The sequence below is a fragment of the Paramormyrops kingsleyae genome, unplaced genomic scaffold (assembly GCF_048594095.1).
Source record: "Paramormyrops kingsleyae isolate MSU_618 unplaced genomic scaffold, PKINGS_0.4 ups84, whole genome shotgun sequence".
NCBI lineage: Eukaryota > Metazoa > Chordata > Actinopteri > Osteoglossiformes > Mormyridae > Paramormyrops > Paramormyrops kingsleyae.
Genome location: NW_027326022.1, coordinates 33,023 through 46,510, shown reverse-complemented (window position 1 = coordinate 46,510; position 13,488 = coordinate 33,023). Strand labels below are relative to the sequence as shown.

At 37.2% G+C, this 13,488-nt stretch overlaps 1 protein-coding gene across 1 annotated transcript in view; it reads right to left on the bottom strand.

Annotated features, from left to right (window-relative positions):
- Window positions 1–13,488, bottom strand: part of LOC111833030 (mitogen-activated protein kinase kinase kinase kinase 5) — a 123,510-nt gene that overhangs the window by 91,531 nt on the left and 18,491 nt on the right. Inside the window, exon 3 of the mRNA XM_072708406.1 lies at window positions 5,856–5,913. Coding sequence (XP_072564507.1) covers window positions 5,856–5,913 — 58 coding nt within the window. The remainder of the gene's footprint in view (window positions 1–5,855; window positions 5,914–13,488) is intronic.

The following is a 13,488-nucleotide window of genomic DNA, read 5'->3' as shown; positions in this document are numbered from 1 at the left end:
GCTAATGTTCTTGACTTCTTTCTGAAGTTCTTTGATAAAGGAGAGCAGATTTTACATATAAGTAGAAGATCTACAAAAAAAAAGGGAAAAAAAAAGATCTTTTTAGGTAATACTGTCAATTTTTGCACACTATGGTTCTCACATTTTAAAAATCACCATCCACCACTGCTATCAGGGATGGTCATTTCAGGCAGAATCACTAGTCGAATTTCAGTCATTATTCTAAAAATATTCGATTAACCAGGCTCCAAAAACCTGAACTACAGCAAAACTACCACCTCAACCCCACTCAACTTAAAGTCTCTGGATGTACTGGCAGGACATACCATTACCATGATAAGCAAATCTCTGTCTTCAGGGAGTACCTGACCAATTCCATTTTTGTCTTCCTTTTTCCTGCATCATGAACAACTCATGATCTGTCAACAAATAATGTACTGTCATACACTCTGTGTCTTTGGGCAACTGTGCTGTGAAAGGTGCTATATAAAAGTGAAGTGAACTGAAATAAAGAGGCTATGCATTCACACTGCCTTATACTAGGGGATGACTTTAACGGCTGACTCAGTCTTTAGACCAATCATCTATGAATGTGAATTGTCAAATAAAATGCAAAACCAGGATCAAAACTTTTTCAAAGAATTTTTCTTTAATGGATGTCTAGCAGATTCTAAACTTTAGACTTTTAGAGCACACTCATTTTTAATCAGGCACCAAACTATCATTGGCAAGGCTTCTCACTTCTGTACACTCATATCTGACCGTGGGCCATGACACTCGACCTGAGCTTGGCAAGTGGCACTGCATCACACCCCCTGGCATTTTCACCACCAACTATTACATAGACTTGTTTTATTTAAATATAGGTATACTTCATATTAATAAGTAAACAAATCAAAGTTAGCTCACCAGTTGTGCCAAAGATCCTCCACATACCACTAAACTAAAGTTACTAAATGACCAGTTTAAAGAGCATGGCAAATTTAAAGGTGGTCATATACTTAAAACAAATTTACAGAATCAGTGTTGTTTAGCAACATGACGTCATATGAGCCGTAATCACTGTGATGATCACCGTTTTGGCCACCACACTTGCAGGGTCCCTCAGGTGAATGTTTTTGACTTGTTCCGATCCCACCCACTGTCATCTCCTTCATTAAAATCAGTCATGCATTTGCCATAGTACATTTATTTGTGCTCTGTATGTGGGTCTGCTGCATCAAAAACATTCTGTGCTCTTTATGGTGGTGATGTGACAGAAGTGGCGCTGTCATTTTCAGTATGTGAGAGATTGATTGTGCTGGTGTGCTTGATTTTGTTTTGTCCAGACGCCATTTAGGCCACCTTTACTGTTTACTGTCAATCTCCGAGCCATGAACAAATCTTTCTGATTTTTTAGATCTTCCTACTGTAAATGCAGCTGTGGAAATGGAGCCTACCAAAGTGAAGGAAACAAACAGCCCTGGGGCATGATGGATACCCTGTTGAATTCTTCAAACATTTTTTAGATAAACTAACACCACTTTTTAAAAATCGCTTTTTAAACTTTACAAAACATTTAAAGAACAGCATATACCGGTATATACAGCCAGAGGTATTACATAATCAGAAACCAACAGCAGATGCACAAAGATAACAGCAATAGTATTTAGAAAGGAGCATTTTTTTTCAAAATTTAGCTAAAATGAAAATTACAAAACCAACTTGCCATTTTCCTATTTGTAAATAAAAATCCCAAAAGACATCTTTACTAGAAAACTGAAAAATTAGGCCTACTGTATATACTACACTGTAAAAAGGAATCTGGGATTTTAGTAAGATAGACTAGTGTAATCATCCTAAGTGAACTCATTGCTTATTACGACTAAGTAAGATGAGTTACAAAAACTTCAGCTTGAACAAATACTTGAAAACTCATAATAATACGTTCAATTAACTGCAGAAAAATATGGCATCATCTGCATCCCTAATATGACCTCATGGTCACATGATGCGCATTATTACAGGTCACATCTGAAATCCAGCAAAACCGCCATTTTCTTCAGAGCTGGAACCACATGCCATTATCAAATAAGCACATCTAGCTAGTTTTTTGTTACTAATACTATTATTAGACAAACATTGTTCTTTTGATTTGCAGTATCTGATAATTAAATGCAGACCTTTTTACCTTCTGCATGAGTTTACAGCCATTGTAGTCACAGCTGTTTACATTCCAGCAGACACTAATGCTAGCACAGCTTATACTACATACTCAGCGCTATAAACTCACAAGAGAACATCGATCCAGAAGCAGCCCTTAGTGACTTTAATCATACAGATTTAAAAGCAGTTCTCATTAAATTTCATCAACATATAACTTGTGTTACCAGGGGGAGAAATACGCTTGATATGTTTACTCAGTCCCTTGTAATAAGCTAAACTGTGATGATATACAATGCTTCAACTTATTAACACTATTTCCATTATTAAATACAGTACTGACCAATTTACAAATGAGCTAAAAACATGTTTTTCCAGTGATTTTAAAATTACATTATGCACAACAGAGGCAAAAGCTTTGTGAAAATCAAGAAAGATAATTAAAGTTATTAGTGCTATGAAGAAGATTATTGTTGTCTTGTAAATCTACTACTAATCGAATATTGTTCGCTCATCTTCTACTTTTGCAGAACTCTTGATGTTCTAGCATCCTTCCAGATTTTATTTTGATTGGAGCGTTCAGATTCCATCTCCTGTTATAAGCATTAAGCTCATCACATCAAGACCGCAGTGTGATGTTCTCTTTCTTGGTTGCAGCCACTCATTCTTTTAAGGAGTCAGTATTCTCTTACCTTTTTTCCATCAACATGATGCTGGTGCCAGACTTTCTCGCCATCCAGCAGTGATTTCACACATTTCCACTGCAAAAATCTGGCCCTGGGCCAGAAAACCTGATGCATGGCACCAGAAAAAGCTAGTCTCAGAATTTGGAACTGTAATGTCTTTTGAAGTGAGAGTGTCCAAATTTTCCGCATAGCCGTATTTTCCGCCATACAAACAGATTACCAACGCAAAGGTGTGTGACAGCAGCGAAAAAAATTGAGCCACTGGTCAGTGGATGAAACTATAAGGCTTTGGCTATATGGTCATCAAAAAACTAGAATTCAATAAAACTAGAAAGCACACACAGAAAAGGTGTATGAGAAATAAGGGCAGAATTTGAGAAAGCGGGCTATTGTACAAGCATACATAACAAATAAGGTAAAAAATTACAGGGATCAAAAAAAGAACTTTGTAAAAGTTTAAAAGCAGAATAAATATGGACCTACTGGACAATGTACTTGGCAACATACCAGCTATCCAAACAACTGGCATTTTTTTTTTTTATAAATTAGTTACTACTCTGTGCATGGTACTGAAAAGTTTTAAAGTTACTGCAAGAAACCCAAGATTCACAAAGAGTGAGGCTAGTCACTGAGACAAAGATGTGCGGTGTACCCAAGCCAAGACTTTTAATATTAAAGATATAGAATGCCTTTATACCAACAAATAATATGTAATACTAATATTTATTAGGGGTGGCACGGTTCACAAAACCCACGGTTCGGTTTGTATCACGGTTTTAGGGTCACGGTTTTCGGTTCTGTACAGTTCTTGTTATTTTTTCTTTTAATCTTTAACACTCCAGAAATGTACTTCAGCATATGATATATAGCTTAATTATCCACAATTTAGGATACAGTATTAAAAAAGTTATATCATGTAATCATGCATAAACTGAATTTGACTTGACTTAAAGCACATTATTAAAATTATTAAACATTATTAATCCCAGAACAGTAATAAAATAAAAGTCTTGCCTTAACATAAATGCTAAGAGAATAGATCGCTTTAATCGCTATTACAGTTGGGTATGGGCACGCGGCCTTATTTAGAAAACATACAAAAAGAGACGCATATAATGTTTAATCATTCGTTTTGTATTTGTCCGGTCCACGGGGTTAATTTAATTGGGGATCGTTAAAATGATAGATCACCTATCTTGATTAAGCCTGATTCGGTTCGTTATATATATATAAAAAATTGGTATTAATTATATTGAATGTTCTTGAGTAATCGATAAAATCAGTTTCTGTATATGTACAAGACATCAATCTGTAATAGTGCAAAATATGTCCAGTTGATATGTCTAGTATGATCATCTGGCAATAGCCTGTAGGTCTGTGTGGTCAGACACTGTGCAATAAACAGAATTTTTAGGTACATGGCAAATGTTCACATTGCAGCATGGAAGCAGGCTCACTGTTACAACGCTGACCGGGGAAGCAGAGGCGAGGAGACCTAGGATCGGGGGAATGCGGGGTTTAATGAGCAAAAGGAACACAGACAAGCGGTAAAGCAGAATTACAATATAATCACCGGACTGGAGAAAGAAACGGAAACGCGCACTAAATACAATGGAGTAATGACAAATTTGACAACAATCAGGAACAGCTGGTAAACACGGGGAATCCACACAGGGTTAACGAGGGGGCGTGGCACACGGAAAGAGCGGACGATCGAGGCATGACACTCACTGGAGTGCTTTGTCACAGATAACTTAATTTTCTTTAACAAAGTGCCTAACCGCACATTAAATAAAGTCACACAACAAAGGCGCACAACAGTGTTCAGATGTTGTGCTATCGGTCGGCTGAAATTGAAACGTTTTCTTCAGAGACTGGGTGGTAACGCCGAAAACACGAGCTAAACGCAGCAAACGAAAGGCTACCGGAAATTACTTAGCTGGCTGAACTTTTACCGGAACTACGTCATACCGCTCTGTGCATATAGCCTATTCTTTCGCGCGAAAGGGAAACACACTGACGTCACATACGGGGCACGAGGCTACATTGCGCATGTCATGAACCGTCGAACCGTGCAACGCATGCATGCTCCGAACTGAGACAAGCGAACCGAACGGTTCGGTTTTTTTTCATGAACCGTGCCATTCCTAATATTTATATATGATTTTATGATATTTGAATCATTTTCAGTATTGTTTTTGGCTTACATGTCATGCTCGAGACAAGTTCAATTTTAGCCAGGGCATAAGGGTACCATTCTTACTCTTTGCCCAGGGATCTTTTATTACTTTTAGAGAGTCAGGACCTCAATTCTATGTCTCATCTGAAAGAAGGCACCATGGGCTTCCCCTGTTGGCCACACCCAACAACCCAGCTTTCCTAGTTGGTCTCCCACCCAAGTACTGGCAAGCCCAAGCCTGCATAGCTTCAGATGGATTAGTCTGAATTGCAGGTGGTATGGCTGTTGACATTATGTATTTTATTTATCAGATGTTTTTATCCAAAGTGATGTACATTGAGATAGTCGGACAGGGACAGGATGGATGGATGGATGAATGGATGAATGAATGGATGACAAGCACAGAGAGCTCCAGTCACCCAATATTGGACAAGCATTTGGAAAATGGATGGACAGATGGATGGATGATGTAGTTCATTATTTAGAGTCAAAAACTGATAAAGTGAAAATGTCAAGTGAAAAACTGGAATATTTCTAAGCTTAATCTTAATGATGTTGTAATGTATCACAGCACACCCATAAAAAGCGCCTTGGGGCAACTCTGTTGTGAAAGGCACTATATAAAAATTAATTAATTTAAACTGAATTGAATGAATTGGAAAATTCTTGACAAGGTGCCCTCATATTCAAACACATACCCCAGTTTAAGTGGTCTCTGTGATATATCATTTTTAAATTTATGGTATCCCCCAAAAATACTTCAATTACAAAGAAAGTATTAAGTCAACCTTTCAAAAATCACTTAGAATAAAATGTATTTTATAAATAGGTATAAAAAGCAAACTCACCAGGTTCAAGTTTGATGATTTTCACAGCAGCCAACTCTCCAGTCTGTATGTTTCGAGCCTGGAAAATGAAATATACACAATATACATACTAAATACATTATACATAATTTGTGTATATTTCACATAACCAGTGAAGAGTCGGTAAACTGTCGGTATCTCAGAAAAAATATTACATAAAAACTGTCATGAAAAAAATGTAAAATCCAGAAACTTAAAGTCCATGTTGCTCTCACTGGGTCTGCAATATGTGCGTTGTTAACAGTGACATTACATATTATACACAAGCAACTGTCACATTGGAAGAACTATGATCGTCAAATAGATTAAGGCAGAATGTTATACTAAAACATTTTTACTCAAAGGAAGCAAAACATGGCGCGCTCTGAAAGATTATCTAGTGTATGTTAACAAAAAATCAGTAAGGTTCAGTGCCTCTGCTATTGCATGAACTCTGCATGTGCTCACCGAGCCAACCATAATCATTTTCTTCTTTGCTTTCAGACTCTCAAAATGCAATAGACACTGTGGTGCGTTTATGATAAATTTAACATAAATGAGTGAGGAGGAGAAAAGCGCAATGGTGTGTGTGTGTGTGCCCTGTGATGGGTTGGCACCCCATCCTGGGTTGTTCCTTGCCTTGAGCCCATAGTCTCCGGGATAGATTCTGGACCCCCACCCCCCATGACCCTGAGTAGAACAAGCAGTTACAGCAAACTGATGGATGGACAAACGTTAACCCCTTAACTTTGCTAACCTTAAGAAAATGCCAGAGATTCACTCTCTGCCCATCAATCTTCTAACCACTTATCAGAGTCACTGGGTGGCCTGGACCCCTTCACCAGCAACATACACCTTGGACAGGATGCCAGTCCAGAATAAGATGCATAGCTCTTAAAAGCATCTTTGTTCCTACTTCTGTATCAGAATGTGCTGCTCTGCCTAGCTTGGCAGACTGTTGAGTTCACATCCACTATGCAAAACATCCTGATACAGATATGTCCCTGACTTATGTCTGGGTTCTGTTCTGACAGACAGGTCGTATGTCGAAATGTACATGTCAGAATAGGATAAGTGGACTGACTTCTAGGTGTGAGAATGAGATCAGAAGATGTGCGTGAGGCTGGGATGGTCATGCTGCCATACAGTAAAGTACTTTCCTATGGCAATGTTTGTATGGCATGCAGGACCCACTAGATAGCATAGCTCTGCTGGGTGTATGACCACCCAAATTTGTTAACACTTAACTTCAGTTGTATGTTTGAGTTGTAAGTCGGGGACAGTCTCTACACCAATTTTTTTTTTAACCTTTATTTTTCCAGGCAAGTCACTAAGAGCAATTTCTTATTTACATACAGACCGCCATGAGACAGGTTAGTTTTACCCTACTGATCATGTGTTGTTGCAATAGTAATCCTGCTTAGTACGAGATGAACCACAGGTTCAGACATTTGGTGCATGTGCTTGGCAGATGACCCAATGGAGCAATGCTACTATCTGTATGACTTAATGCTTGTAAGTTAGAATCCTCCCTAAACAGGATGATACATTAGTGCCACGGGTCTTCAGTTGGGCCATGGTGGGGAGGCCAGTGTGGAGAGCTGCTGGTGTCAGGACTGGAGCACAGCAGGACGAAGAACGTCTCTCTCCTGGCCATGAAACGCACATTCGTAGGAGCCAAGTGCTAAATAATGACCATAGTCATCTATGGCTAATGTATTATTTGGTGAGTCCGTGGATCAATTTGGATTAATGAATTTGAGTTATTTTTAGATCTTGTATGATACTAACTCTATGAAATGAAAAGCAACTGAAGTTTTCAGATTCTAGCTCGTCATCCTAAGTTCTCACTTAATTACTTTTTAGACAAGTTAAATATTATATTGCACTTAAATACTGGGGACCACATTCAGTAATAAATTACAGCAAACCTTTCTCCATTTTTATAAATGGCTTTGAATAACTTACTGTTCCTTTATCAGTTACATACTGTTGATGTAAAATGTTCATGCAGAGCCTAAACAAATATAGAACGATGCTAGACTTTTTTAGGTGTTGCAATGGTCTCTAAAATTCTGTTTTGGAATGTGGTATTTGCCTTGTTTGTACGCGTTGTTTTGAAAGCATCTGTAAGATCCATAGAGGAGGGGTGGTGTTGGGATTATCATGCTTCAATTGAGTTCTCACAGAATTATGCATAAAAACTACTAATGACAGAATATTCATTTACTGCATTATATGCATTGTACATGTATATAGGACTTATATGTCTGACAGTACGTTAATCATGAACAAAGGACATACGTGACTAATGACACATTCAGTTAATATGGATTGCACATGAATGTAGGACTTATGTTTGACTGTACATTAATTTCATACGTATTTTACATGAAGAAAGGATATGTGTCAAATGACACATTGTTAATATGCTTTAATATATTATTTATGCTATAAATAATAAATAATTTCCAATTAATTAATATCTATTTGTACATAATGTTCTCTATTGATGCTAATGTTCACTGCTGATTTTGTTAACTGTTTTTGTTGAGTATACTGCCAGCAGTACTAGATAAATGAGGGGAGTAGTAGTGGATAGTAATGGTGAGCTTGTTTAATTTATTCTGTCATTGTTAAAAACGTTTTAAATGAATTTAAAACAGCCTAATGTGGTAACTTTTGCACAGCAATAACTACAAATTTCTAGATTATCCCAGTACAGCACACTGTAGTAGTAATGATAAAGAAATTATCAGGACAAAGGTGCATGTGTTTCAATGCTGAATGTTACAAATTAATTATACCAATGATGTTATATAAGTAATGATATTTAAGGTTAATCGATGTCATTAAACAAACTAAACATGTAATTTAAAATGTTGATATGCTTAACTTGACAGGATTCATAACTACAAAAATAGTTGATGTCTATTGTTTCTAAAGCAACTCATTAAAATGAAGACTTGCGGGAGAACATTTCAAACTGGATTTAAGGAAGCACTTCTTTACACAGCGTGTAGTCAGAGTATGGAATAGTCTTCCTGATAACGTAGTGCAAGCTGAATCCTTGGGTTCCTTTAAACCAGAGCTAGATAAGATTTTAACAACTCTGAGCTATTAGTTAAGTTCTCCCCAAGCGAGCTCGATGGGCCGAATGGCCTCCTCTCGTTTGTATATTTCTTATGTTCTTATGTTCTTATGAAAAATGCTGATGTAATATTTGTCTTGACTAATTTAACTGCTGTTAAAGGGTAGTTTTTATTGCTAATCACATAATTGTTTCATAGTGCCTGGCAATGTTATTTTAATAAAGTAATAAACATTTGTGGGGGTCTTGTGCTTTAAATTGAGCCTTTACATAAGAAAATATGTTTATTATTAATATATGGCCAAAATATATATAGCTTGGAATGTACGTCTAATAATTACCGCTACAAGATGGCGGCGCTGCAGGCGCATAGTGGCAATAAACGGAATGAGACTAGGCATCAAGGTTTTCAAATCTATTGTTCTTTATCAGTTTCACTAGACTTTAAAGTGTAGTTTATCTGTTTAACGTGTTTATTTACACATATCCTACGCATTTATTTGTGCATGATCTATGTTTTATGTTCACGTTTAATATGTTCGTTTTCATTTTTTCCTGTTTAAAGTTTTATTATTTATGCATAAAAATGCACACACCAAAAAAGCTAATTGCATTTTTATGGATATCAGCAGTTGTATACGATAACTTTCAGAGTCGTGCCTACATATTTACAGTATGTTTTAAAATCTAAAAATTCTGGATATTAATTTAGTTATTCTCGATGGTATAATGATTTAAAGCAGATCCTGTAGGTTTTTGGGATAACCTGTAGGTCAGCTGTTGAAACCCAGGTGTGAGGACTCTTCAGCCCATCAGTCCTCTAATTAGTGACCTAATTAGGAAGTTGCAGCGAAAACACGCATACACACTGGCCACAAAATGTGCAATAACAGTACACACAGTGCAGACTAAGTACATGAGAAGTCCCAGTTAAGAGCATTTACTGTAAATAATTTTACATTAAGAAAAGAAAATCTTATGTGTATTGTAAAACCAACCATTTGTTTTCAGGAGCTGTGATATTCTAGATGTTTGAATTTATCATTTGAGGTAAGTGTTCATAAATACTGTAAAAGTACTGATTTTAGGTCATATTGCAGAGCTGGACAGATACTACTGATAATAGGACAATTCATGTAAAATGGGCTTCAAAAATATAGTAATGATTCAAGCTATATTGCATTAGGTGGCATTAAACAGGCCATCAGTCAGTGGTTGGAGCAGGATTCACAGTCAACCTATTGTTTGAGAGGTAAACTTGAAATGTTCTAGTTTCCATACTTTAAATTAAGCATCAATACAATTTCATATGAGTATGGTTAATAAGTCTATTTACATTTTAATCCACCCTCATTACTTATATGACTCACAAGTACAGTACAGGCAAAAATGTTAATGTTAGACTCTTGACTTTGTTAACCTTGGGTAAATGCCATAGCCTGAATCATTCCATTGTTTTGATAATTATGATTCACCGATTTTATTTTTTAAAAATAAGGCACTTTAGCAAAACAATGACTGAGTAATGTTGTGTTCACAGGTTATTCCTGAGCTACATTAAGATAGTGAGCTACTGCCCAGCATTGCTATTTCTGTTAGTTTGACTCAAAAGTGAATCTGCAACTGCAATACATAGAGGAATGCTGCTAGACATTAGAAAGGCTTGCTGCCTAATATGATACCTAATTTTTCAATTTCACATAGCTTTATGAATATTCTAGTCAGCAGTTCTGCAGGTCTGTTCAGAAGAGACAGATGAAAGTGCACTGCACATTTGTTAGACTTGGGGAACAGGGTCCACATATACTTCTGTCCACCATTCATGGTAAATCTACTTTTTATGCAACAAATTGGACAAGTTGGTATTTCTCTGTACAACAAAAAGTATATTTGACCCATTTTTCTTTCCTGTGCTTCACAGAAATCAGGAATAACAAAGTTATTCCTGAAAGCACATTACTGATTCCCAGATTTCACCTGCTGAAAGTAGATTATGACATGGTGCAATGAGAAAAACAAAAACTAGGGAATCCTGTGGGAGTGCTACTTTGTGCCACTGTATACAGTAACTGTATATGGAGGGTATAATAACAAAGCCCACTTGACTTTCCGCCACAAACCTCAAGCATGCAAGAGTGATGCACTAAGGTGTTTGGCTGAGCAGATAACCAATAATGTACTATAACACTCAGACACCACATTGTCATGGTTTTTTGGGGGGGGCGGGGGGGGTTAGCAAAGCAAATCCAAGTAAAGTTGTCTAAATACAAACAACATATTACATACTCCACCTGAGGCAAGAACACTCCCAACCACTGCAATAGTGTGTGAAACAACACTTTTCATACAGTTCAATGATTATGGTCAACGTCATCCCAAACTACGGAAGAAATTAAAAACTGCTAAACCTGAGGTTAGTACAGTGAAGAAATCAACGAGAAAGGCCAAGGAAAAGCTGCAAGCCTCTTTTGACTACACTAAAATTTACAGCATCTTTGACCTGGAAACCTTAAACCTGCAGAAGTACACGGACAGTGATGTCTTATATCAGCTTTTGTGCAGTTATTTGCATTCCTACCAGAACCAAAATTAAATAGAGCAGAATAGTAGAATAGAATAGTGATTCTATATTGATCCCTGTGGGGAAGTTTTTGTTTCATCAATCCCACTGTGTTCTCCATATCCAGGTGACAGCAAGCTTGGTGGTCACAGTGCAGGGTTAGCCAATGTGCAGTGCCCCTGGAGTTGGGGCTTAAGGGCCTTGCTCAGGCGCCCAATGGCAGTATCAGTGTGCCAGCCAGCCTGGGGATTTGAACTGTTGACCATCCGATTATGGGTATAAGCCCTAAACTGAGTGAAACATCACCCAAAAAAAACAATGTCAAAATCTGGTTTACTACTACCCAGCTTCATTGGTCAAAAGCAGCCTGCAGTAGTGAGGAAGTACCCTCAATAGCCAATTAAGAAAAATGATGCATGTCTACAATGTGAAAAGCTTAACTTTATCGTGAAATAGTTTGACATCTGCATTATGTGAAATTATTTATAATAACTGTATAATAAAAATCACAATGTTGATAAATTTTTTTTTTATTGATCCCCGTGGGGAAATTGTCTTTTACACGCCTCCCTGAGTAAGCTGTCCGCGAAGGGCAGATATTACAAAATACAATTTAAAGATTATACGTAGAAGACAATCTTTTTGAAAAATAATACCTTTTATGGAATTAGTTAAAAATAAAAGGACATTAATTATTGAAATATTTTTTCATTTATTTACTTATAAATTTATATATTTAATTTTGAGTACAAATGTCGTAGGCGGTTTGGTTAGCCTGGAATGCAGCAACAGCTTTTGATTTCTTTTAATGTTCGACAGATTCTGGACATGGAAGAGATTTAAGTGCTGATTTAAATAAAGTGTGGGAAAGCGAGATCTGATTACAAGTGGTCAGTCACTTCCCAGGTGTGAACAGATGTATTTAGCGCTGTCCACTTGTGATCACCAAGGAAGCATGTTAACACCAGGTGTGAACGGGGCCCAAGTAGCAGATCAATTCACACAATAGTGGACCATCATCTGGCTAAGTCCAGTCCTCCAGTCTTTTCTGACACCTCATCACCCTCCACATGCCCACCAACTGACCTGCATTCAGCATTTGAGTGCAAGACATACATCTACTCTTTCCTAGGCAAATGACCAGGAAATCAGCAGCTCATGACAGCTTCTCACCTTCCAGTCAGAAAATGTGCCTATGATTAACTGGCTCGTCTTCAGTATGAGGTAACCTCCTGCTTCAAAACTGATTCCTGTTCCAAAAAAATACACATCATGGCACTAAATGACAACAAACCCCTTGCTCAAACCTCTTTATGTGCAAGATTTTTAGATTTTCTTATAAAAAATTGCCTAATTTGTTAATTTAATGTCTGAAACTTTGTGCAAGACCTTGACCTAAGGGAAGGTTATTTTACTAATCATATACCTGATAGAAACAACAAAGAAATCTTGAAATTCTTGTAAAAACCGGTGTTAGCCCACCTGAAGGATTTCACAGATGCTCTATTAGACCCCCTGCAGTTTGCCTTTTGATATGAAGATGATGCAGTCAAATCAAGGCTGCGTGATGTCCAAAAAGATGTGATTATTTATTTTAAAATACCGGGATAAATCAGGGCTGTAATGGTACACCAGTGGCAGTGCCAGGAAGGTACTAGTCTCATATTTCTTCAGGTTCAAAGTGGAAAAACTAATTTTGGGTGTTTGTGACCATAAGCTCTTGCATTGTGTGTTCTACTGAGTGGCAATGCATCAAGTGGTGAAACAGTACTAGGCAAAGCACAAGTACTAGGCAAAGTTTACAGTACATAGCACCAGTTTGCTGCAAAACACCTACAAAGAAGTACCACCAGTCCACCAACATCATTTACCTTGTTTGCTATCAAGCACTGTTGTTTATCAACAGTTTATCAAAGGTTCTCATTCTCTTATCATGTAACACTCAGCCCTAGCCTTTTCATACTATGCGAACATTCTCATATGCA